Source organism: Coregonus clupeaformis, chromosome 25 (assembly GCF_020615455.1).
Source record: "Coregonus clupeaformis isolate EN_2021a chromosome 25, ASM2061545v1, whole genome shotgun sequence".
NCBI lineage: Eukaryota > Metazoa > Chordata > Actinopteri > Salmoniformes > Salmonidae > Coregonus > Coregonus clupeaformis.
In genome coordinates, this window is record NC_059216.1 from 19,137,968 (window position 1) to 19,163,782 (window position 25,815).

General features: G+C 46.3%; 2 protein-coding genes across 5 annotated transcripts in view; one reads left to right on the forward strand and one right to left on the reverse strand.

Annotated features, from left to right (window-relative positions):
- The window catches only part of nin (ninein (GSK3B interacting protein)), a 71,437-nt gene extending 69,760 nt beyond the window's left edge, over positions 1-1,677 (reverse strand). For all 3 annotated transcript variants that reach the window (XM_041847353.2, XM_041847354.2, XM_041847352.2), the window contains exon 1: positions 1,379-1,677. The gene's annotated coding sequence lies outside the window, so the exon portion shown is untranslated. The remainder of the gene's footprint in view (positions 1-1,378) is intronic.
- A 57-nt stretch (positions 1,678-1,734) lies between these two features.
- On the forward strand, positions 1,735-25,723 carry LOC121539104 (lysophosphatidylserine lipase ABHD12). Of its 2 annotated transcripts, XM_041847357.2 has the most exons (14): positions 1,735-1,805; positions 2,302-2,448; positions 2,794-2,915; positions 3,131-3,236; positions 7,846-7,965; positions 8,419-8,449; positions 8,543-8,588; positions 10,574-10,703; positions 10,989-11,047; positions 16,664-16,809; positions 17,268-17,350; positions 20,486-20,564; positions 20,768-20,901; positions 24,915-25,723. In XM_041847357.2, the coding sequence occupies exons 2-14, from the start codon at positions 2,336-2,338 to the stop codon at positions 24,976-24,978; spliced, it is 1,233 nt and encodes a 410-aa protein (XP_041703291.2). In that variant the 5' UTR covers positions 1,735-1,805; positions 2,302-2,335; the 3' UTR covers positions 24,979-25,723. The 2 variants fall into 2 exon arrangements, with proteins under 2 accessions (XP_041703291.2, XP_041703292.2); XM_041847358.2 differs by lacking the exon at positions 1,735-1,805 and having other exon boundaries at positions 2,239-2,448; positions 11,010-11,047.
- The last annotated feature ends 92 nt before the right edge of the window (positions 25,724-25,815 follow it).

Here is a 25,815-nt window from a genome sequence, read left to right on the forward strand (position 1 = left end):
GGCTACTGACTGAGTTACTGACTGGGCTACTGACTGAGTTACTGACTGAAGTACTGACTGAAGTACTGACTGAAGTACTGACTGGGCTACTGACTGGGCTACTGACTGAGTTACTGACTGGGCTACTGACTGAGTTACTGACTGAGTTACTGACTGGGCTACTGACTGAGTTACTGACTGAGGTACTGACTGAGTTACTGACTGAGTTACTGACTGAGTTACTGACTGAGTTACTGACTGGGCTACTGACTGAGTTACTGACTGAAGTACTGACTGAAGTACTGACTGAGTTACTGAACTACCAGAGATCCCTGTGATGGTTCAGAATCATCATGCCAGACAAAAACAGTGTCCCCAAATGGCACCCTATTCCCTATATAGTGCACTATTTTTGACCAGGGCCCATATGGATCTGGTCAAAAGTAGTGCGCTACATACCTAGTGAAAAGGGTGCCATTTGGGACACTATCTAACATTTGCACATAAACTTATTTAACCATGTGCTATTATTTTCGGTGTAGGTAGAAATGTGTCCATATATCTCATAAAAAGGTTAACTAGTATTATTTCAATGTCAATGATTTACATTGTCACCTAGGCAGTCTTCATAAAACAAAATCGTGTGTTGAGTCAACAAGTACAACATGGCAACAGGTGCAACAAGCCGTCAGTACTATGCCAGTACAAACAAAAGATGCATAACGTAATGATTCGGAGGTAAATAACCATTTTAGAAATTACATTGCGTTTAATATATTTACAGCACTTCAATGGGAAAGTTCAACTGGGCTGGGAATGTTTACAAAACAAAACGTATTTATTGGCAATGACCATGCACCAATATAAAACTAAATTACAGGATGAAGCTAAAATACTACTTATCTAACACTAATATTAGTAATCTGACAAATCCAAAGACGACTTTACTCTTCCCTGGGCAGCTAGCTAGGGACAAAGGACTCATATCCTAATAACCCAAGCACGGATTCAGATTTATCAACTTTCCTGCTTGTTACGTTGTAGCAACGTGATTGGAAAATAGATACATTGTAACGTGGCACTACTGGTGGTCCCTTGCAAACGTGTTCATATGGAACTTTCTCAAAGCATCACTATAGAAACAACGGCCTGGTATGTCGATGTCCAGGCAAGGAAAAACATTTAACAAGGGGTTGAAGAAAGCAAAAGTGAATCAGGCCGCTGCATGAGGAACACGTTGAAATGTCGTCGGCGGGGGCTCGGCAGGCTACAGAAGCTAAACTAGATTATTTCTCTTTATTAGCCTTTTGTGATCATTATAGCCTACAGGCCTGGTAGGCAATCAAGTAAGCTGACATACTAAATATATAAAAACAATTTACAGTTGCTACAGACTTACCCACAGAAACTCCACTGAGTCGAAGGCTGCCTATCCCTCTTCTCTGGTCGAATTTTAGGGAGACCGCTACAGAAGTTTCACAACGGTCCGTCCTTCCTTTAAAAAAATAGGTTTTGATTTTCTCTCAAATAAACCCTTCCGAAACTTGATGATTCAACTCCTTATTTGGGGCTAGCGTAACCAAGGTAGCCTACTATATATTTATACCTGTGTTGTCAAACGGTTTGTTCTCGTTCAGTAGTCTAAAATACCTTCTGAGTCAACTGCATCTCTCCTTTCGGATTTTGAAAAGCTCCTGAGAGGAAGGGGTGGTGACGCATTGAACAGCTCTCCAGTCGCACGGACGCGTTCATTGGCGCGCCGCTCCTCTTCAAGGCCCCCAGACCATTTTCACAGGCAAGGAAGGCAACAATTCATCTGTCTAGAAGTATGTGTTTAATATGCAACTAGGGCATCACATATTTTTTTATGGTAAAAATAAATAAATACACATATCAACCTTTGCAAATAATTGAATAGCTTAAACATGACAACTAAATAGGCCTACATTTTTAAATAAACAGTCCTTTATAACATTGAAAACTTAATCAAACAGTAAGTTTACTTTAGTTTTTGACGTGAGTGTCATCTAAACAGTGTAATATAAGTGAAATACAGTGACATGAATAGCTGTATCCCTTTATTTGACCTAATTATTAGGCCTCTTGACTTCCCTCTCCTCTGTAGCCTACTGTTGTCAAACAGCACTCATATCCCAATGTTTGTGTATGTGTGTTTATAGCCTAATCAACATGTTGACGTTTATTAGCCATTTGAGCCAATCAGCTTCCTATTGCACATAGATAACCCTTCACCTCATATTTCCCAATCCTCCATGTCATCAGGAAGTAAACCTACACGTTTCTCTCTACTATTTCTGGCAGTAAAAGGTCTCTGCAGTTTAGTTTACACTTCAAAATGAGGAAAACAGTTGATACAGACAATGAAACTAAGACCGTGGACAGCAAGGAAACCCCTGGGTCTGAAAAGAAGAAGTCCTACTGCAAATTGAATACTGTTACAAGTGAACGGTAAGTACTGTAGCCTTCAAGCTCAGAAGCCAGCCTCTAGGCCTGTAGTTTCACTTGTTTCAGTGTTGTCATAGCTAACTTTGTCCCCAGGCTCAATTGCAGAGGGAGCCAGCCGTCTGGTGGACTAGCTTATGTCATAGCCTAGATGTGTAATGTATTATAAGTTGTTATAATGCACAGCGCTAGGCTACTATTGTTTTGGCCTGTTATAAGGCCTCTCTTGCATGTTCACACCATTCTCAACTGCATCATTCTACCCCCCCATAATGTGTCAACGAATGAAAGCCAGAGCGCCAAAGATACATTTCCATTTTGGACAATAAAGTTTGATTATCTTTGTTATAGTTCTCCGGGGTTGTCCATACTGAAGAAGATGATCTTACTGCAGTGTACCGTCTACATCTCTCTGCCCGTAATCCTCTGCCTGTTTCCATGGATACTAGGCCATGTCGTCTGTTCCCACTGGTGTAAGTAGAGGAGTTCAGTCTAACCCTATTGAAAACTGACGTGATGAAATGACTTCAAATGACTGTTGCACACCATATCTATTGTAGATACAGCAAACTACTGTATGTTCTGTCATATATATATAATATTATGGCACGGAATGATTAGACAGGTGTGAACTGAATAAACTGGGTGATAACTTCCTTTTTGTTTTTTGTTTTGAAATCTGTACCAGTGAGGCTTCCGTACCTTGTGGACCTTGCTAGTCCAGCAGAGCTCTCCCTGAACCACACCCTAAACTTCTACCTCAGTCCAGAGGAGGGGATCTCACTGGGTGTATGGTAAATCGGTGTAGACGTCCCAAATGGCACCCTATTCCCTACCTAGTGCACTGCTTTTGACCGGGACTAGTCAAGTGTTTTTCAATCATTGCAGAAGGGGTATACTACAAAGCATGATCGAGGAGTTAGCCAGCTAATTTTGATAAATAACCCAAAAAAATATCAACAGATTTTCAGGTTCATTAAGAAAACTCAACTTCAATATATGTTTTTGGTTGTTGACTCAATTAGACCATGTCCATTTTAAGCTTTTCCTTTCAAGAAAACGAAAAGTCATTTCAGAATATTTAGGCAAGTCATCTGGCTAACTCAATGATTCTGCTTTGTAGTATAGCACCCATATGAACGAGAGGAAACAAGGGAGAGGAAACAAGGAGAGGAAACAAGGGAGAGGAAACAAGGGAGGGGAAACAAGGATATTTAGACAATTGAGAAAAGAAGCCATGAGTTTCTATTTCTGTAGCCTGGTCCCAGATCACAAACAGATCTGGGAGCAGACTGGAAATGCCCATAAAGCACAAACAGATCTGGGACCAGGCTACTATTTCACCTCCTCCTTTGTTTGTTTGGGGTGAAGTTTCCCCTAGGAACAGATCTAGAATCAGCTTCCCCTTTCCCACTCCTAAACTTAACCTCCAGTAGGAAAAATGCAAAACTGACCCAAGATCAGTGTCTAGGGCAGGGGTCGGCAACAAGCGGCCCCGCGGGCAGAGTGATTTAGGGCAGGGGTCGGCCCGCGGGCAGAGTGATTTAGGGCAGGGGTCGGGCCGCGGGCAGAGTGATTTAGGGCAGGGGTCGGGCCGCGGGCAGAGTGATTTAGGGCAGGGGTCGGGCCGCGGGCAGAGTGATTTAGGGCAGGGGTTGGCCCGCGGGCAGAGTGATTTAGGGCAGGGGTCGGGCCGCGGGCAGAGTGATTTAGGGCAGGGGTCGGGCCGCGGGCAGAGTGATTTAGGGCAGGGGTCGGGCCGCGGGCAGAGTGATTTAGGGCAGGGGTCGGGCCGCGGGCAGAGTGATTTAGGGCAGGGGGTCGGGCCGCGGGCAGAGTGATTTAGGGCAGGGGTCGGGCCGCGGGGAGTGATTTGGCGGGTCGGGCCGCGGGCAGAGTGATTTAGGGCAGGGGGTCGGGCGCGGGAGTGATTTAGGGCAGGGGTCGGGCCGCGGGCAGAGTGATTTATTTTGGCCCCCTAAGGTTTTTTTATTTATTTTATTTTTTTAAAGACTCAAATCACCATTATGCTGAAAAGTAGTTAAATTACATTTAGGACATTTAGGAATTATTCCCACTAATAAAAAGAGACATAGACTACATGACCAAAAGTATGTGGACACCTCCTCGTCGAACATCTCATTCCAAAATCATGGGCATTAATATGGAGTTGGTCCCACTTTGCTGCTATAACAGCCTCCACTCTTCTGGGAAGGCTTTCCACTAGATGTTGGAACATTGCTGTGGGGGACTTGCTTCCATTCAGCCACAAGAGCATTAGTGAGGTCGGGCACTGATGTTGGGCGATTAGGCCTGGCTCGCAGTCGGCGTTCCACCCAAAGGTGTTCGATGGGGTTGAGGTCAGGGCTCTGTGCAGGCCAGTCAAGTTCTTCCACACCGATCTCGACAAACCATTTCTGTATGGACCTCGCTTTATGCACTGGGGCATTGTCATGCTGAAACAGGAAAGGCCCTTCCCCAAATTGTTACCACAAAGTTGGAAGCACAGAATCGTCTAGAATGTCATTGTATGCTGTAGCGTTGAGATCCCTTCACTGGAACTAAGGGGCCTAGCCCGAACCAGAGCATATGAGCGGAGTGGAGCGGGAGCGAGCGTGGAGCGTGAGCGGACGGATTTTGACAGAGCGCAGAGCGGCATTTTTAAAAGGACGGAGCGTCGCCCTATGTCCCGCTCCAATTTCGCTCGCTCACACCACGAGTCTGAAGCATGCTCAAGCCTGACCCAGAATCCATCTGTTTAATTTAATTTGTGTCGTCCATGAATTTGTATTTTATAGAGCGAGAGGAGCAGCAGCAGCAACAAGAGAAAAGGGTTGAGGAATTCAAAAGTGTATTCACTGCACGTAAAGGCCCAACCATAACAAGGGAGAAAAAAGAGAGCTGGATGTAGCATTTTTGAAATTATTTTCATGGACTATGAACCGCTGAGTAAAGGAGAACGCGAAGGGATGCAACACTTCGCCAGCGTAGCTCAACCGGGCTACACCCCCCCAAGAAACGATGATAAATTAGTACTTTACTTTGTCAAATTTACATCTGAGATGCCCCATTCACATGCTTCAGCTGGCGATCAAAAACGCCGTTAACAAGCACGACAACATTAATAGGCTGTTAGTGAAAGTCGGGCACCTGGTGAAAAGTGTACGCAAGAGCACAGAGGAAACCGACCAATTAGGTGTCCGCCCCACAAATGCCTGCGCCATTCGATGGAGCAGCCAGCTGCGGATGATTCAGTCGTTCATCCGGTTGTTCCAAAAATACCCGTTATGGCAAAACAAACTCAAGTCTAATGTTGCTAACATCACCCTGAATCAAGTACGGCAGCTGACGCACCTTGTCAGTGTGCTGACACCACTAGCAGATCTCACAGACAAAATGCAGAAGGAGCTGGGGAACCTGGGGATGATCCTCCCTGCTGTCACAGAAATCAAATCCCTGCTCACCGATTACACTCACGCTGCACTTCCAATGGGCATCGCTGCTTTTGCAGAAACATTGGCAAACAACGTGTCAATTCGCTATGGAATATACTATACTGATTAACATCTCATTTTAGCGTCAGTGTTAGATCCCCGTTTCAAGACAGAATGGATAATCCAAGATGAGTCTGTATGCAACAAATTCGGGGAGATAAAGTAAGGCTGTGGTTTAAGCTAAAAGTGAAATACATGCAGATTTTGTTCCTTTTTTGGAGTGAGCGGGGGGCGATTTGAGTGGAGCGCGATGCAAACTGCGTTGAGCGCTGAGCGATAATGAGCGGACTGGCCTGATGTGGCTTTGAGCGGGGGGAGCGGAGGGGTGAACAGCTCCGTGAGCGAGGAGCTGAGATTCTCACCGCTCCACTCCGCTCATATGCTCTGGCCCGAACCATGAAAAACAGCCCCAGACCATTATTCCTCCTCCACCAAACTTTACAGTTGACACTATGCATTGGGGCATTTAGCGTTCTCCTGGCATCCGCCAAACCCAGAATAGTCCGTCGGACTGCCAGGTGGTGAAGCGTGATTCATCACTCCGGAGAACGCGTTTCCACTGCTCCAGAGTCCAACGGCGGCGAGCTTTACACCACTCCAGCCGACGCTTGGCATTGCGCATGGTGATCTTAGGCTTGTGTGCGGCTGCTCGGCCATGAAAACCCATTTCATTAAGCTCCCGACGAACAGTTCTAGTGCTGACGTTGCTTCCAGAGGCTGTTTGGAACTCAGTAGTGAGTGATGCAACCGAGGACAGACCATTTGTACGCGTTACGCGCTTCAGCGATCCCGTTCTGTGAGCTTGTGTGGCCTACCACTTTGCGGTTGAGCCGTTGTTGCTCCTAGACGTTTCCACTTCACAATAACAGCACTTACAGTTGACCGGGGCAGCTCTAGCAGGGCAGAAATGTCACAAATGGACTTGTTGGAAAGGTGGCATCCAATGACGGTGCCACGTTGAAAGTCACTGAGCTCTTCAGTAAGGCCATTCTACTGCCAATGTTTGTCTATGGAGATTGCATGGCTGTGTGCTCGAATTTATACACCTGTCAGCAATGGGTGTGGCTGAAATAGCCGAATCCACTAATTTGAAGGGGTGTCCTCATACTTTTGTATATATAGTGTACAGTGCCTTGCAAAAGTATTCACCCCCCTTGGCGTTTTTCCTATTGTGTTGTATTACAACCTGTAATTTAAATGGATTTTTATTTGGATTTCATGTAATGGACATACACAAAATAGTCCAAATTGGTGAAGTGAAATGAAAAAAATAACTTTCAAAAAATTCTAAAAAATAAATAATGGAAAACTGGTGCGTGCATATGGATTCACCCCCTTTGCTATGAACCTATCCAACTTGAAGGAGCTGGAGCAGTTTTGCCTTCAAGAATGGGCAAACATCCCAGTGGCTAGATGTGCCAAGCTTATAGAGACATACCCCAAGAGACTTGCAGCTGTATTTGCTGCAAAAGGTGGCTCTACAAAGTATTGACTTTGGGGGGGTGAATAGTTATGCACGCTCAAGTTTTCAGTTTTTTTGTGTTATTTCTTGTTTGCTCCACAAAACAATAATATTTTCCATCTTCAAAGTGGTAGGCATGTTGTGTAAATCAAATGATACAAACCTCCCAAAAATCCATTTTAATTCCAGGTTGTAAGGCAACAAATTAGGAAAAATGCCAAGGGGGGTGAATACTTTCCCAATCCACTGTATGTGATCGCGTCTCAATGCAATCAAGGTATGAAATGATTGTATTTGAAAATAACAATCTCTTTTTAGGGGCTTAGTTGTGGTCAATTTGCAGTGTAAAAATTATTATAATGATGTCGTCTTCGTCCCCCCCGCGGCTGAATCTAGTCGCCTAACTTCACCCTACACCTGTTTGTTTGTGCTGTCTCTGTCTCCTAGGCATACGGTTCCCGACAGCCAATGGCAGAAGGCCCAGGGGTCGGGCCCTGAGTGGTACAGTGAGACTCTGGGAGATGAATCTCCTGTTATTATCTATCTCCATGGTAACGTGGGCTCCAGGTGAGTCTAGTGTTGGGGTAGAGACCCTGCGTGCATCCCAAATGGCCCCCTACTCCCTGTATAGTGCACTACTTTTTGACCAGAGCCCTATGGGTGAGGGAGGTATGGGCCCTGGTCAAAAAGTAGTGCACTATACAGGGAATAGGGGTCCATTTTGGGATGCACATCCTGTTAGACACTCCTAATGGATTCCAGTGGGTATTGTTACATCATCGGGGCCATGTTCATTAGTGAACACCGTGGCAACAAGTTTTGAAAATGAGCGTTCTTATTGGAAAATAAAAACAGGTTGGCTTTCCCTGTTTCAGGACATTCTGAGTTCCGAGATTACGTGACATCCCTTGGTTTATTCCACAGATATACCATAATCATCCTAGTGTTGTTTCAATGAATTAGAGGGAGCTTTTTTGTTTTAAGTTACTAATCTCTCAAACTGTCCTGTCATGTCCAAAGGGCCATACACCACAGGGTCGAACTTGTGAAGGTACTGTATGTTATTCTAGTCTGAAATAATATATATTTTTTTTATTACTGGTTAAAATAAAGGATTTCCTAACCAAGCCTGTCTATTTTCTAGATCCTAAGTGCAGCAGGCTATCATGTACTGTCGCTGGACTACAGAGGTGAGCACAAATACAAGTGAATACACACACACAGAGCATTCGGAAAGTATTCAGACCCCTTGACTTTTTCCACATTTAGTTACGTTACAGCCTTATTCTAAAATGGATTAAATTACTTTTTTTCCTCATCAATTTACACACAACACCCCATAATGACAAAGCGAAAAAAGATTTTGAAATGTTTGCACATGTATAAAAAAATAAAAAAATAAAATACCTTTTTTACATAAGTATTCAGACCCTTTGATATGAGACTTGAAATTGAGCTCAGGTGCATCCTGTTTCCATTGATCATCCTTGAGATGTTTCTGCAACTTGATAGGAGTCCACCTGTGGTAAATTCAATTGATTGGACATGATTTGGAAAGGCACACACCTGTCTAAATAAGGTCCCACAGTTGACAGTGCATGTCAGAGCAAAAACCAAGCCATGAGGTCGAAGGAATTGTCCGTGGAGCTCTGAGACAGGATTGTGTCGAGGCACAGATCTGGGGAAGGGTACCAACAAATGTCTGCAGCATTGAAGGTCCCCAAGAACACAGTGGCCTCCATCATTCTTAAATGGAAGAAGTTTGGAACCACCAAGACTCTTCCTAGAGCTGGCCGCCCGGCCAAACTGAGCAATCGGGGGAGAAGGGCCTTGGTCAGGGAGGTGACCAAAAGCCTGATGGTCACTCTGACAGAGCTCTAGAGTTCCTCTGTGGAGATGGGAGAACCTTCCAGAAGGACAACCATCTCTGCAGCACTCCACCAATTAGGCCTTTTGGTAGAGTGGTCAGACGGAAGTCACTCCTCAGTAAAAGGCACATAACAGTTTGCCAAAAGTTTGCCAAAAGGCACCTAAAGCACTCTCAGACCATGACCTCTGGTCTGATGAAACCAAGATTGAACTCTTTGTCCTGAATGCCAAGCGTCACGTCTGGAGGAAACCTGGCACCATCCCTACGGTGAAGCATGGTGGTGGCAGCATCATGCTGTGGGGATGTTTTTCAGCGGCAGGGACTGGGAGACTAGTCAGGATCGAGGGAAAGATGAACGGAGCAAAGTACAGAGAGATCCTTGATGAAAACCTGCTCCAGAGCACTCAGGACCTCAGACGAAGGTTCACCTTCGAACAGGACAACGACCGTAAGTACACAGCCAAGACAACGCAGGAGTGGCTTCGGGACAAGTCTCTGAATGTCCTTGAGTGGCCCAGCCAGAGCCCGGACTTGAACCCGATCTAACATTTCTGGAGAGACCTGAAAATAGCTTTGCAGCAACACTCCCCATTCAACCTGACAGAGCTTGAGAGGATCTGCATAGAAGAATGGGAGAAACTCCCCAAATACAGGTGTGCCAAGCTTGTAGCGTCATACCCAAGAAGACTCGAGGCTGTAATCGCTGCCAAAGGTGATTCAACAAAGTACTGAGTAAAGGGTCTGAATACTTATGTAAATGTGTTATTTCAGTTTATTATTTTTAATAAATTTGCAAAAACGTCTAAACAACCAGTTTTTGCTTTGTCATTATGGGATGTTGGGTCATTATGGGATGTTGGGTCATTATGGGATGTTGTGTGTAGATTGATGAGGGGAAAAAAAACAATTTAATCCATTTTAGAATAAGGCTGTAACGTAACAAAATGTGGAAAAAGTCAAGGGGTATATTGTCATATTTCCCTGGCCATTACAAAACTCAGATGTGTCAAATAATCCTGTAAGGTATGGGTCGCCAATGGTGATTTGACATGTAAATAAAATGCATTAATTAATTCATTATGCGAAATAGGACTTCACGTGGGTTCGTTATGTTGCTCTCTTAAGTCACTTTGTACCACGACGTCTGTAGTGCAGAGGCAAATATATTTAATATATTGCCATTCATTACATATTTTTTTGCATCAGATTGTAATGGTAGCAAAGTGGAAATATAGTCTACATAGGGTGAAAGCAGCCATAATGACGTCATGAATCAAAGGGCTGCTTTGTCACCTTCTCCCCCAGGTTATGGAGATTCCAGTGGGGAGCCCAGTGAGGTAGGGATGACCTCTGACGCCATCTACCTGTACCAGTGGGTAAAGACACGCAGCAGGACCAGCGAGGTCTGTCTGTGGGGACATTCCCTGGGCACTGGGTGAGTGAGCGTCTCTTGGCATTTAGCATTTTAAAGATTTAAGGGCCCAATCTCAAATGGACTCCTAAGACTTACGCATTTGCGGAGATCTGAGAGTATTTGACAGGTATAAGCAATATGGTAATAGCTCCACCTTGCCCTGTGATAGGCTAGGTGGAAGTTACACCATTGGTTATACTAATCACAATTCTCTAAGATCTCCACAAGGACATAGGGTTTAGAGCTTAGCGGTCGATTTGGGATTCAGCCTGGGTTTCATTCTAGACTCTTTTCCCCAAACTGAAGACGTATGAACTCTCTATGCAGGGTGGCGACCAACGCTGCCGTGAAGATACAGGAGCAGGGTGAGTTACGCCCTCCAGCTCCAGACAGTTCCTACACCAATCAAATATGTTTTTAAATCCATGACAGGGAAAAGTGTGGAGAATCTGACATGTATTAGCTTGTCAGTGGTGATGAACAAAGTGGGAAGTCTTCAGATCCCCCTAGTGTTCAAAGTAGGAAGTCTTCTGATCCCCCTAGTGTTCAAAGGCAGAAGTCTTCAGAGCCCCCTGGTGTTCAAAGGGAAAAGTCTTCAGAGCCCCCTGGTGTTCAAAGGAAGAAGTCTTCAGAGCCCCCTGGTGTTCAAAGGGAGAAGTTCATTTCAGCTAGTTCAGTCATACTCAATAGACAGACTGTGGGCCGGACCCAGAATGAGGTCAATACCGACAAAAAAACAGCTGGAAATTAGCTTTTAAAACATTTAACATTTTTCTCTCTGCCTACAAGAGGGGTGTGAACAGTTGGGGTCGCGAGGTGGGGGTTTGTTACTACGCCGATAAATGACAATATCCAACCAGACCTTTGCCACCTAGGAAATATGTGTGACCGGACCTTCTCAAATAATATTTTAGTACCCCTGATCTAGTTAGTTTATCTACCTTGACAGCTAGCCATGCAATGATTTTCGATTTCACAATTTATTCATCTGAAGACTCAATCAGTGACTGGTCTTGATAGCCTGCGTGCCAGTCTGGTTCTGCTGCCAACGTCAGTGACTGGTCTTGATAGCCTGCGTGCCAGTCTGTTTGAGCTGCCAACGTCAGTGACTGGTCTTGATAGCCTGCGTGCCAGTCTGTTTCTGCTGCCAACGTCAGTGACTGGTCTTGATAGCCTGCGTGCCAGTCTGTTTCTGCTGCCAACGTCAGTGACTGGTCTTGATAGCCTGCGTGCCAGTCTGGTTCTGCTGCCAACGTCAGTGACTGGTCTTGATAGCCTGCGTGCCAGTCTGTTTCTGCTGCCAACGTCAGTGACTGGTCTTGATAGCCTGCGTGCCAGTCTGTTTGCGCTGCCAACGTCAGTGACTGGTCTTGATAGCCTGCGTGCCAGTCTGTTTCTGCTGCCAACGTCAGTGACTGGTCTTGATAGCCGCGTGCCAGTCTGTTTCTGCTGCCAACGTCAGTGACTGGTCTTGATAGCCTGCGTGCCAGTCTGTTTCTGCTGCCAACGTCAGTGACTGGTCTTGATAGCCTGCGTGCCAGTCTGTTTCTGCTGCCAACGTCAGTGACTGGTCTTGATAGCCTGCGTGCCAGTCTGTTTCTGCTGCCAACGTCAGTGACTGGTCTTGATAGCCTGCGTGCCAGTCTGTTTCTGCTGCCAACGTCAGTGACTGGTCTTGATAGCCTGCGTGCCGGTCTGTTTCTGCTGCCAACGTCAGTGACTGGTCTTGATAGCCTGCGTGCCAGTCTGTTTCTGCTGCCAACGTCAGTGACTGGTCTTGATAGCCTGCATGCCAGTCTGTTTCTGCTGCCAACGTCAGTGACTGGTCTTGATAGCCTGCGTGCCAGTCTGTTTCTGCTGCCAACGTCAGTGACTGGTCTTGATAGCCTGCGTGCCAGTCTGTTTGAGCTGCCAACGTCAGTGACTGGTCTTGATAGCCTGCGTGCCAGTCTGTTTCTGCTGCCAACGTCAGTGACTGGTCTTGATAGCCTGCGTGCCAGTCTGTTTCTGCTGCCAACGTCAGTGACTGGTCTTGATAGCCTGCGTGCCAGTCTGTTTCTGCTGCCAACGTCAGTGACTGGTCTTGATAGCCTGCGTGCCAGTCTGTTTCTGCTGCCAACGTCAGTGACTGGTCTTGATAGCCTGCGTGCCAGTCTGTTTCTGCTGCCAACGTCAGTGACTGGTCTTGATAGCCTGCGTGCCAGTCTGTTTCTGCTGCCAACGTCAGTGACTGGTCTTGATAGCCTGCGTGCCAGTCTGTTTCTGCTGCCAACGTCAGTGACTGGTCTTGAAAGCCTGCGTGCCAGTCTGTTTGAGCTGCCAACGTCAGTGACTGGTCTTGATAGCCTGCGTGCCAGTCTGTTTCTGCTGCCAACGTCAGTGACTGGTCTTGATAGCCTGCGTGCCAGTCTGTTTGAGCTGCCAACGTCAGTGACTGGTCTTGACAGCCTGCGTGCCAGTCTGTTTCTGCTGCCAACGTCAGTGACTGGTCTTGATAGCCTGCGTGCCAGTCTGTTTCTGCTGCCAACGTCAGTGACTGGTCTTGATAGCCTGCGTGCCAGTCTGTTTCTGCTGCCAACGTCAGTGACTGGTCTTGATAGCCTGCGTGCCAGTCTGTTTCTGCTGCCAACGTCAGTGACTGGTCTTGATAGCCTGCGTGCCAGTCTGTTTCTGCTGCCAACGTCAGTGACTGGTCTTGATAGCCTGCGTGCCAGTCTGTTTTCTGCCAACGTCAGTGACTGGTCTTGATAGCCTGCGTGCCAGTCTGGTTCTGCTGCCAACGTCAGTGACTGGTCTTGATAGCCTGCGTGCCAGTCTGTTTGCGCTGCCAACGTCAGTGACTGGTCTTGATAGCCTGCGTGCCAGTCTGGTTCTGCTGCCAACGTCAGTGACTGGTCTTGATAGCCTGCGTGCCAGTCTGGTTCTGCTGCCAACGTCAGTGACTGGTCTTGATAGCCTGCGTGCCAGTCTGTTTCTGCTGCCAACGTCAGTGACTGGTCTTGATAGCCTGCGTGCCAGTCTGTTTCTGCTGCCAACGTCAGTGACTGGTCTTGATAGCCTGCGTGCCAGTCTGTTTCTGCTGCCAACGTCAGTGACTGGTCTTGATAGCCTGCGTGCCAGTCTGTTTCTGCTGCCAACGTCAGTGACTGGTCTTGATAGCCTGCATGCCAGTCTGTTAGCGCTGCCAACGTCAGTGACTGGTCTTGATAGCCTGCGTGCCAGTCTGGTTCTGCTGCCAACGTCAGTGACTGGTCTTGATAGCCTGCGTGCCAGTCTGTTTCTGCTGCCAACGTCAGTGACTGGTCTTGATAGCCTGCGTGCCAGTCTGTTTCTGCTGCCAACGTCAGTGACTGGTCTTGATAGCCTGCGTGCCAGTCTGTTTCTGCTGCCAACGTCAGTGACTGGTCTTGATAGCCTGCGTGCCAGTCTGTTTCTGCTGCCAACGTCAGTGACTGGTCTTGATAGCCTGCGTACCAGTCTGTTTCTGCTGCCAACATCAGTGACTGGTCTTGATAGCCTGCGTGCCAGTCTGTTTCTGCTGCCAACGTCAGTGACTGGTCTTGATAGCCTGCGTGCCAGTCTGTTTCTGCTGCCAACGTCAGTGACTGGTCTTGATAGCCTGCGTGCCAGTCTGTTTCTGCTGCCAACGTCAGTGACTGGTCTTGATAGCCTGCGTGCCAGTCTGTTTCTGCTGCCAACGTCAGTGACTGGTCTTGATAGCCTGCGTGCCAGTCTGTTTCTGCTGCCAACGTCAGTGACTGGTCTTGAAAGCCTGCGTGCCAGTCTGTTTGAGCTGCCAACGTCAGTGACTGGTCTTGATAGCCTGCGTGCCAGTCTGTTTCTGCTGCCAACGTCAGTGACTGGTCTTGATAGCCTGCGTGCCAGTCTGTTTCTGCTGCCAACGTCAGTGACTGGTCTTGACAGCCTGCGTGCCAGTCTGTTTGAGCTGCCAACGTCAGTGACTGGTCTTGATAGCCTGCGTGCCAGTCTGGTTCTGCTGCCAACGTCAGTGACTGGTCTTGATAGCCTGCGTGCCAGTCTGTTTCTGCTGCCAACGTCAGTGACTGGTCTTGATAGCCTGCGTGCCAGTCTGTTTGAGCTGCCAACGTCAGTGACTGGTCTTGATAGCCTGCGTGCCAGTCTGTTTCTGCTGCCAACGTCAGTGACTGGTCTTGATAGCCTGCGTGCCAGTCTGTTTGAGCTGCCAACGTCAGTGACTGGTCTTGACAGCCTGCGTGCCAGTCTGTTTGAGCTGCCAACGTCAGTGACTGGTCTTGATAGCCTGCGTGCCAGTCTGTTTCTGCTGCCAACGTCAGTGACTGGTCTTGATAGCCTGCGTGCCAGTCTGTTTGAGCTGCCAACGTCAGTGACTGGTCTTGATAGCCTGCGTGCCAGTCTGTTTCTGCTGCCAACGTCAGTGACTGGTCTTGATAGCCTGCGTGCCAGTCTGGTTCTGCTGCCAACGTCAGTGACTGGTCTTGATAGCCTGCGTGCCAGTCTGGTTCTGCTGCCAACGTCAGTGACTGGTCTTGATAGCCTGCGTGCCAGTCTGTTTCTGCTGCCAACGTCAGTGACTGGTCTTGATAGCCTGCGTGCCAGTCTGTTAGCGCTGCCAACGTCAGTGACTGGTCTTGATAGCCTGCGTGCCAGTCTGTTTCTGCTGCCAACGTCAGTGACTGGTCTTGATAGCCTGCGTGCCAGTCTGGTTCTGCTGCCAACGTCAGTGACTGGTCTTGATAGCCTGCGTGCCAGTCTGGTTCTGCTGCCAACGTCAGTGACTGGTCTTGATAGCCTGCGTGCCAGTCTGTTTCTGCTGCCAACGTCAGTGACTGGTCTTGATAGCCTGCGTGCCAGTCTGTTTGAGCTGCCAACGTCAGTGACTGGTCTTGATAGCCTGCGTGCCAGTCTGGTTCTGCTGCCAACGTCAGTGACTGGTCTTGATAGCCTGCGTGCCAGTCTGTTTCTGCTGCCAACGTCAGTGACTGGTCTTGATAGCCTGCGTGCCAGTCTGGTTCTGCTGCCAACGTCAGTGACTGGTCTTGATAGCCTGCGTGCCAGTCTGGTTCTGCTGCCAACGTCAGTGACTGGTCTTGATAGCCTGCGTGCCAGTCTGTTTGAGCTGCCAACGTCAGTGACTGGTCTTGATAGCCTGCGTGCCAGTCTGGTTCTGCTGCCAACGTCAGGGACTGGCCTCAACTGAATCTCAACGTTCAGTATTCAGCTGGATTTTATGCAGGGGTCACCTGATAGAACCTCTATTAAAATGCATGAGCTGATGCACACACCACACAAATGTGTAGAGGTGCTGACTGACGGGGAATAAACTGTATAAAAGAAAGGAAGTCACACTCTACACATGCTCCAAACTATTTAAAGTGATGCTCCGGAACTTTAGTATAATTCCAGCCAGTAGTTTTGATAGTGGTGCTCACGAGCCAAACCGGGTCCCTGTTTTTTGTGTACTACGTCCTCCATTTCATATGTAATTTTACGTCCTACTTTTTGTTTTGCATTTTGTGTATATGTGTGTGTGTATATATATATATATATATATACACAAAATTATAGACTGATCATGTCTTTGTCAGTGGGCAAACGTACAAAATCAGCAGGGGATCAAATACTTTTTTCCCTCACTGATAAATATATATATATAAATATATATATATATATATATAGTCTTGATCAAACCCCCTGGTCTGCCACGGTATATACAGTATATATATATATATGTGTGTGTGTTACTCTGGATAAGAGCGTCTGCTAAATGACTAAAATGTAAAATGTAAAAATGTTACGAATTTGTTGTGCTTTAAAATCCCAGACTGCATCTTTAATGGGTAAACATAACCAACTTTTTGGCATGCAGTTCAAGCATTCATTATTTAACCCTAAAAGAAGTCACTGATTGAACATAACATTAATAATGGATCTATGACAAAAATGTTTGTCATGACATGTTTCCATGTTTGGCTTGACAGCGAAGGAGTTGGCAAGAGAAAGAGCACGTGATCCGAGGGACATAACACTAGCAGATCTGGAACCAAGCTATGCCGTTGATGGTGTGATCCTGGAGGCTCCGTACACCAACATGGAGGAGGAAGTAGCCAGCCATCCCCTCAGCATGGTGAGGCGTCTGTCTGCCTCTCACTCTGTCTGCCTGCCTGTCTGTCTCTCACTCTGTCTGTCTGTGGCCTTGTGTACATTTACATTTTAGTCATTTAGCAGACGCTCTTATCCAGAGAGTGAGTGCATACATTATTTTTTCATTTTTTTCATATTGGCTCCCCGTGGGAATTGAACCCACAACCCTGGCGTTGCAAACGCCATGCTCTACCAACTGAGTTAACAGTGTGTTATTGCACTATGAAACCCCGAGATGGCTTCATTTCCCTGTTTCACAAGAATGTCTTAGCTATCCATCTCCTTCCTGTATATTTTACCCATATTGCTTTACTCTAGGACTAGTTAAGAATGTCTTAGCTATCCATGTCTTAGCTATTTTACCCATATTGCTCTATTCTAGGACTAGTTAAGCTCAAACTATTTCTGAACTGATATTGCTGTTTGTTCCCTTCTATTCAGCTGTATCAGTATCTTCCAGGTTTTGAGAGCATTCTTCATCACATCATGCAAAGGAACAACATGGTGTTCGCTAACGATGAAAAGTAAGTACTGCCTGTGTTACCATAACAACATAGGTAGATGCTATGAGAACGGCTGTGTCCCAAATGGCACCCTATTCCTTATATAGTGCACTACTTTATAGTGCACTAATTTTGACCAGGGCCTATAGGGCTAGTGGAGGTAGTGCACTGCACTAAATAAAATAAAATAACATTTTATTGGTCACATGCGCTAAATACAACAGGTGTAGACCTCACAGTGAAATACTTAGGAGCCGTTAACCAACAATGCAGAGTTAAAAGTAAGACAAATATTTGCTAAATAAAAAAGGAAATAGTAACTCAATAAAAACAATAATGAGGCTATATACAGGAAGTAGCAGTACTGAGTCAGTGTGCAGGAGTACCAGTACTGAGTCAGTGTGCAGGGGTACCAGTACTGAGTCAGTGTGCAGGGGTACCAGTACTGAGTCAGTGTGCAGGGGTACCAGTACTACTGTGTGTAGAGTCCAGTGAGTGTGTGGGTAGAGTCCAGGGAGTGTGTGGGTAGAGTCCAGGGAGTGTGTGGGTAGAGTCCAGTGAGTGTGTGGGTAGAGTCCAGTGAGTGTGTGGGTAGAGTCCAGTGAGTGTGTGGGTAGAGTCCAGGGAGTGTGGGTAGAGTCCAGTGAGTGTGTGGGTAGAGTCCAGGGAGTGTGTGGGTAGAGTCCAGTGAGTGTGTGGGTAGAGTCCAGTGTGTGGGTAGAGTCCAGGGAGTGTGTGGGTAGAGTCCAGTGAGTGTGGGTAGTCAGTGAGTGTGGGGGTAGAGTCCAGGGAGTGTGTGGGTAGAGTCCAGTGAGTGTGTGGGTAGAGTCCAGGGAGTGTGTGGGTAGAGTCCAGGGAGGTGTGGGTAGAGTCCAGGGAGTGTGGGTAGAGTCCAGGGGTGTGTGGGTAGAGTCCAGGGAGTGTGTGGGTAGAGTCCAGGGAGTGTGTGGGTAGAGTCCAGGGAGTGTGGGTAGAGTCCAGGGAGTGTGTGGGTAGAGTCCAGGGAGTGTGTGGGTGAGTGAGGGGTGTGTGGGTAGAGTCCAGGGAGTGTGTGGGTAGAGTCCAGGGAGTGTGCAAGGGAGTCAGTGCAAAACAATTAAGATAAATAAATAATAAAGGGTGTCAATGTAAATAGTCCGGGTGGCCATTTGATGAACTGTTCAGCAGTCTTATGGCTTGGGGATAGAAGCTGTTCAGGAGCCTTTTGGTCCCAGACTTGGCGCTCCGGTACCGCTTGCCGTGCGGTAGCAGAGAGAACAGTCTATGACTAGGGTGGCTGGAGTCTGAACATTTGTAGGGCCTTCCTCTGACACCGCCTGGTATAGAGGTCCTGGATGGCAGGAAGCTTGGCCCCAGTGATGTACTGGGCTGTACGCATTACCCTCTGTAGTGCCTTACGGTCGGAGGCCGAGCAGTTGCCATGCAAAGCGGTGATGCAACCAGTTAAGATGCTCTCAATGGTGCAACTGTATAACTTTTTGAGGATCTGAGTTCCCATGTCTAATCTTTTCAGCCTCCAGAGGGGGAATAGGTGTTGTCGTGCCCTCTTCACGACTGTGTTGGTGTGTTTGGACCATGATAGGTTCTTAGTCAGCTTCCTATTTCGCAACAAAGCCTCCTTCACTCATGCTGCCAAACATGCCCTCGTAAAACTGACTATCCTACCAATCCTTGACTTCGGCGATGTCATTTACAAAATAGCTTCCAACACTCTACTCAGCAAATTGGATGTAGTCTATCACAGTGCCCTCCGTTTTGTCACCAAAGCCCCATATACTACCCACCATTGTGACCTGTACGCTCTCGTTGGCTGGCCCTCACTACATATTCGTCGCCAAACCCACTGGCTCCAGGTCATCTATAAATCACTTCTAGGCAAATCCCCCCCTTATCTTAGCTCCCTGGTCACCATAGCAACACCCACCCGTAGTCTGCGCTCCAGCAGGTATATCTCACTGGTCATCCCCAAAGCCAACACCTCCTTTGGCCGCCATTCCTTCCAGCTCTCTGCTGCCAATGACTGGAACGAACTGCAAAAATCTCTGAAGCTGGAGACTCTTATCTCCCTCACTAACTTTAAGCATCAGTTGTCAGAGCAGCTTACCGATCACTGCACCTGTACACAGCCCATCTGTAATTAGCCCACCCAACTACCTCATCCCCATATTGTTATTTATTTTGCTCATTTGCACCCCAGTATCTCTATTTGCACATCATCTTCTGCACATCTATCACTCCAGTGTTAATACTAAATTATAATTGTAATTATTTTGCACTATGGCCTATTTATTGCCTTACCTCCATAACTTACTACATTTGCACACACTGTATATAGATTTTCTATTGTGTTATTGACTGTACGTTTTGTTTACCCCATATGTAACTCTGTGTTGTTGTTTTTATCACACTGCTTTGCTTTATCTTGGCCAGGTCGCAGTTGTAAATGAGAACTTGTTCTCAACTGGCTTCCCTGGTTAAATAAAGGTGAAATAAAATAAATAAATAAGAAGAAAAAAATGTGTGATGTGGACACTGAGGCACTTGAAGCGCTCGGCCCTCCGTATCCTGTAGTCTACCATCAGCTTCTTTGTCTATATAGGGAATAGGGTGCCGTTTGGAATGCAGCCTGGTAGGGTCCCGTTTGGAATGCAGCCTGGTAGGGTGCCGTTTGGAATGCAGCCTGGTAGGGTGCCGTTTGGAATGCAGCCTGGTAGGGTGCCGTTTGGAATGCAGCCTGGTAGGGTGCCGTTTGGAATGCAGCCTGGTAGGGTGCCGTTTGGAATGCAGCCTGGTAGGGTGCCGTTTGGAATGCAGCCTGGTAGGGTGCCGTTTGGAATGCAGCCTGGTAGGGTGCCGTTTGGAATGCAGCCTGGTAGGGTGTCCCATTTGGAATGCAGCCTGGTAGGGTGCCGTTTGGAATGCAGCCTGGTAGGGTGCCGTTTGGAATGCAGCCTGGTAGGGTGTCCCATTTGGAATGCAGCCTGGTAGGGTGTCCCGTTTGGAATGCAGCCTGGTAGGGTGCCGTTTGGAATGCAGCCTGGTAGGGTCCCGTTTGGAATGCAGCCTGGTAGGGTGCGGTTTGGAATGCAGCCTGGTAGCTCTGAATCCTCTAAACTAGAAACTACTGACGTTGGATAATTGTTTGTTTTTATGCAGTTTAAAGACCTTGACCACACGTGTCCTTTTCCTACACGCTGAGGATGACAATGTGGTTCCTTTTTACATGGGCCAGAAGGTATGTACATGCTGATCTTGTAGATGTTAAGCACATTTGTGATTTAGGGAAAGTTGTGAGGTTGTTAAATCCAACTTACACATTGATGTGTGTACTGTTACTATACTGTAGTAGAATGAGCTAGAATTAATGTGTATATGTGTGTGTGTGTGTGTGTGTGTGTGTGTGTGTGTGTGTGTGTGTGTGTGTGTATTTCTTCCCAGCTGTACCAGATTGCACTTCAAGCCCATAGACAATGGGATGCAGAGGACCAGGTGGACATGGTATCCTACAGTGAATCCTTAGGATACTCACACAACTATATCTATCTGGATCCCAACCTGGCCAGTGTGGTTGGGTAAGTTATATATCCAACATCCCAACCTGCCCAGTGTGGTTGGGTGAGTTATATATCCAACATCCCAACCTGGCCAGTGTGGTTGGGTAAGTTATATATCCAACATCCCAACCTGCCCAGTGTGGTTGGGTAAGTTATATATCCAACATCCCAACCTGCCCAGTGTGGTTGGGTAAGTTATATATCCAACATCCCAACCTGCCCAGTGTGGTTGGGTAAGTTATATATCCAACATCCCAACCTGGCCAGTGTGGTTGGGTAAGTTATATATCCAACATCCCAACCTGGCCAGTGTGGTTGGGTAAGTTATATATCCAACATCCCAACCTGGCCAGTGTGGTTGGGTAAGTTATATATCCAACATCCCAACCTGGCCAGTGTGGTTGGGTAAGTTATATATCCAACATCCCAACCTGGCCAGTGTGGTTGGGTAAGTTATATATCCAACATCCCAACCTGCCCAGTGTGGTTGGGTAAGTTATATATCCAACATCCCAACCTGGCCAGTGTGGTTGGGTAAGTTATATATCCAACATCCCAACCTGGCCAGTGTGGTTGGGTAAATTATATATCCAACATCCCAACCTGGCCAGTGTGGTTGGGTAAGTTATATATCCAACATCCCAACCTGCCCAGTGTGGTTGGGTAAGTTATATATCCAACATCCCAACCTGCCCAGTGTGGTTGGGTAAGTTATATATCCAACATCCCAACCTGGCCAGTGTGGTTGGGTAAGTTATATATCCAACATCCCAACCTGCCCAGTGTGGTTGGGTAAGTTATATATCCAACATCCCAACCTGGCAAGTTACAGTTGAAGTCGGAAGTTTACAAACACCTTAGCCAAATACATTTAAACTCAGTTTTTCACGATTCCTGACATTTAATCCTAGTAAAAATTCCCTGTCTTAGGTCAGTTAGGATCACCACTTTATTTTAAGAATGTGAAATGTCAGAATAATAGTAGAGAGAATGATTTATTTCAGTTTTAATTTATTTCATCACATTCCCAGTGGGTCAGAAGTTTACATACACTCAATTAGTATTTGGTAGCATTGCCTTTAAATTGTTTAACTTGGGTCAAACGTTTTGGGTAGCCTTCCACAAGCTTCCCACAATAAGTTGAGGAATGGGCCAAAATTCACCCCTGACAGAGCTGGTGTAACTGAGTCAGGTTTGTAGGCCTCCTTGCTCGCACACGCTTTTTCAGTTCTGCCCACACATTTTCTACAGGATTGAGGTCAGGGCTTTGTGATGGCCACTCCAATACCTTGACTTTGTTGTCCTTAAGCCATTTTGCTACAACTTTGGAAGTATGCTTGGGGTCATTGTCCATTTGGAAGACCCATTTGCGACCAAGCTTTAACTTCCTGTCTGATGTCTTGAGATGTTGCTTCAATATATCCACATAATTTTCCTTCCTCATGATGCCATCTATTTTGTGAAGTGCACCAGTCTCTCCTGCAGTAAAGCACCCCCACAGCATGATGCTGCCACCCCCGTGCTTCACGGTTGGGATGGTGTTCTTCGGCTTGCAAGCAGCCCCCTTTTTCCTCCAAACATAATGATGGTCATTATGGCCAAACAGTTATATTTTTGTTTCATCAGACCAGAGGACATTTCTCCAAAAAGTACGATCTTTGTCCCCATGTGCAGTTGCAAACCGTAGTCTGGCTTTTTTTATGGCGGTTTTGGAGCAGTGGCTTCTTCCTTGCTGAGAGGCCTTTCAGGTTATGTCGATATAGGACTCGTTTTACTGTGGATATAGATACTTTTATACCTGTTTCCTCCAGCATCTTCACAAGGTCCTTGCTGTTGTTCTGGGATTGATGTGCACTTTTCGCACCAAAGTACGTTCATCTCTAGGAGACAGAACGCGTCTCCTTCCAGAGCGGTATGACGGCTGTGTGGTCCCATGGTGTTTATACTTGAGGGCTATTGTTTGTACAGATGAACGTGGTACCTTCAGGCGTTTGGAAATTGCTCCGAAGGATGAACCAGACTTGTGGAGGTCTACAATTTCTTTCCTGAGGTCTTGGCTGATTTCTTTTGATTTTCCCATGATGTCAAGCAAAGAGGCACTGAGTTTGAAGGTAGGCCTTGAAATACATCCACAGGTACACCTCCAATTGACTCAAATTATGTCAATTAGCCTATCAGAAGTTTCTAAAGCCATGACATCATTTTCTGGAATTTTCCAAGCTGTTTAAAGGCACAGTCAAATTAGTGTATGTAAACTTTTGACCCACTGGAATTGTGATACAGTGAATTATATGTGAAATAATCCGTCTGTAAACAATTGTTGGAAAAATTACTTGTGTCATGCACAAAGTAGATGTCCTAACCGACTTGCCAAAACTATAGTTTGTTAACAAGAAATGTGTGGAGGTGTTGAAAAACAAGTTTAATGACTCCAACCTGAGTGTATGTAAACTTCCGATGTCAACTGTATATATCCACCATCCCAACCTGGCCAGTGTGGTTGGGTAAATTAAATATCCACCATCCCAACCTGGCCAGTGTGGTTGGGTAAATTAGATATCCATAATGCCAAACTGCCCAGTGTGGTTGGGTAAATTAGATATCCATAATGCCAACCTGGCCAGTGTGGTTGGGTAAATTAGATATCCATAATGCCAACCTGGCCAGTGTGGTTGGGTAAATTAGATATCCATAATGCCAACCTGCCCAGTGTGGTTGGGTAAATTAGATATCCATAATGCCAACCTGCCCAGTGTGGTTGGGTAAATTAGATATCCATAATGCCAACCTGCCCAGTGTGGTTGGGTAAATTAGATATCCATAATGCCAACCTGCCCAGTGTGGTTGGGTAAATTAGATATCCACCATCCCAACCTGGCCAGTGTGGTTGGGTAAATTAAATATCCACCATCCCAACCTGCCCAGTGTGGTTGGGTAAATTAGATATCCATAATGCCAACCTGGCCAGTGTGGTTGGGTTAATTAGATATCCATAATGCCAACCTGGCCAGTGTGGTTGGGTAAATTAGATATCCATAATGGCAACCTGGCCAGTGTGGTTGGGTAAATTAGATATCCATAATGCCAACCTGGCCAGTGTGGTTGGGTAAATTAGATATCCATAATGCCAACCTGGCCAGTGTGGTTGGGTAAATTAGATATCCATAATGGCAACCTGGCCAGTGTGGTTGGGTAAATTAGATATCCACCATTGCCAATAATGGACACAACTTGTGTTGATCCAAAGTTCAGCAAGTAGAAATACAATGGGTGTGTACATCCCAAATGGCATCCTAGTCAGAGTGGACAAAACATTAGGAACACCTGCTCTTTCCATGATAGACTGACCAGGAGAACGCTATGATCCCTTATTGATGTCACTTGTTAAATCCACTTCAATTAGAGTAGATGAAGGGGAGGAGACAGGTTAAAGAAGGATTTTTAAGCCTTGAGACATGGATTGTGTATGTGTGCCATTCAGAGGGTGAGTGGGAAAGACAGATTTACTGTAAGTGCCTTTGAACGGGGTACGGTAGTAGGTGCCAGTCGCACCCGGTTTGAGTTAGTTAAGCTGTTGGGTTTTTCACGCTCAATATCTTCCCGTGGGTATAAAGAAAGGTTCACCACCCAAAGGACATCCAGCCAACTTAACACACAACTGTGGGAAGCTTTGGCGTCAACATGCGCCAGCATCCCTGTGGAACGCTTTCGACACCTTGTAGAGTCCATGACCCGATGAATTGAGGCGGTTCTGAGGGCAAAAGGGGGTGTGCAACTCAATAAAAGGAAGGTGTTCCTAATGTTTTGAACACTGCGTATAGTGCTATGGGCCCTGGTCAACAGTAATGCACTATAAAGGGTATAGGATGCCATTTGGGACTCAACCATTTGGGACTCAACCTTTTGGGACTCACCATTTGGGGACTCACACAAGTTATTTATATGAGATTAACAAGGATGGGGTCAGGTTCAGAATTAGGGATAGTCACGGTCTTGAAAATGATTTGGGTTTCATGTGCCTTTCTCCACAGGCGGTTTCTACAAAGAAGGAATAACAGCTATTACCCTGACAACATCCGGCGAGTCGGCGACTAAGCGTAACCACATTTCAGGGGTTAGAGCTGCCCACTGTACCAACAGAATGGAACAATGAAACGTCCACGGGGGCCGGGGCCATATTTCTGTGTCAGTTTGTGTATTGCACTAGTCTCTCATAGTTGTCAGTGTCTGTATTCATTTGAATAACATTTTTTTTTTTAAACAACATCAGATCAGACACGATTAAATGTATTTTGATGTAACACAGAATATGGGAGAAATAAGGGTCGTAATAATGAACATGAATAATATGCAACCCCTTGATAAAATATGAGCCAGTTCTGTTAAGAATGGACCACTCACGGGTAGCTGACAAACGAGTTGTTTCCCAAATGGCACCCCTATTCACTTTATAGTGCACTACCTTTGAACAAGGCCAATAGCGCTCTGGTCTACAGTAGTGCACTATATAGGGGATAGGGGAGCCATTTGGGACATACCCAGGGTAAGGCCTTGTATTTAGAAGGTGTATTCAGAAATACTGGGGAAAAATAGATAATTTTGTTTGTTGATTCTGAAGGTATGTAGCAGACTGTTATTTGTGGATTCTGAAGGTATGTAGCAGACTGTTATTTGTTGATTCTGAAGGTATGTAGCAGACTGTTATTTGTGGATTCTGAAGGTATGTAGCAGAATTATTTAGCATCAGTTGGCTTTACAAACAGAGCTCAGTTTGAACTAAAGGGGCAATCTGGGATTTTACTTGTTTCAAAACATGGTTAAAACATTTCAATCTCACAGATGGACTTGCCTCCATAGCTCTGTTTATACATTTGGGATTGGTCATCCCTCAACTGTTTACCAAAAGTGGCGTGGTCACTGCTTTGTTGTTGT

Bases quoted from the DNA above. Each gene is read 5' to 3' on its own strand.
- LOC121539104 (XM_041847357.2), top strand. From the start codon at position 2,336: ATGAGGAAAACAGTTGATACAGACAATGAAACTAAGACCGTGGACAGC. The intron at 8,450-8,542 runs GTACTGTATGTT...TCTATTTTCTAG, and splicing joins ACAGGGTCGAACTTGTGAAG to ATCCTAAGTGCAGCAGGCTA. The intron at 11,048-16,663 runs GTGAGTTACGCC...TTGGCTTGACAG, and splicing joins CGTGAAGATACAGGAGCAGG to CGAAGGAGTTGGCAAGAGAA.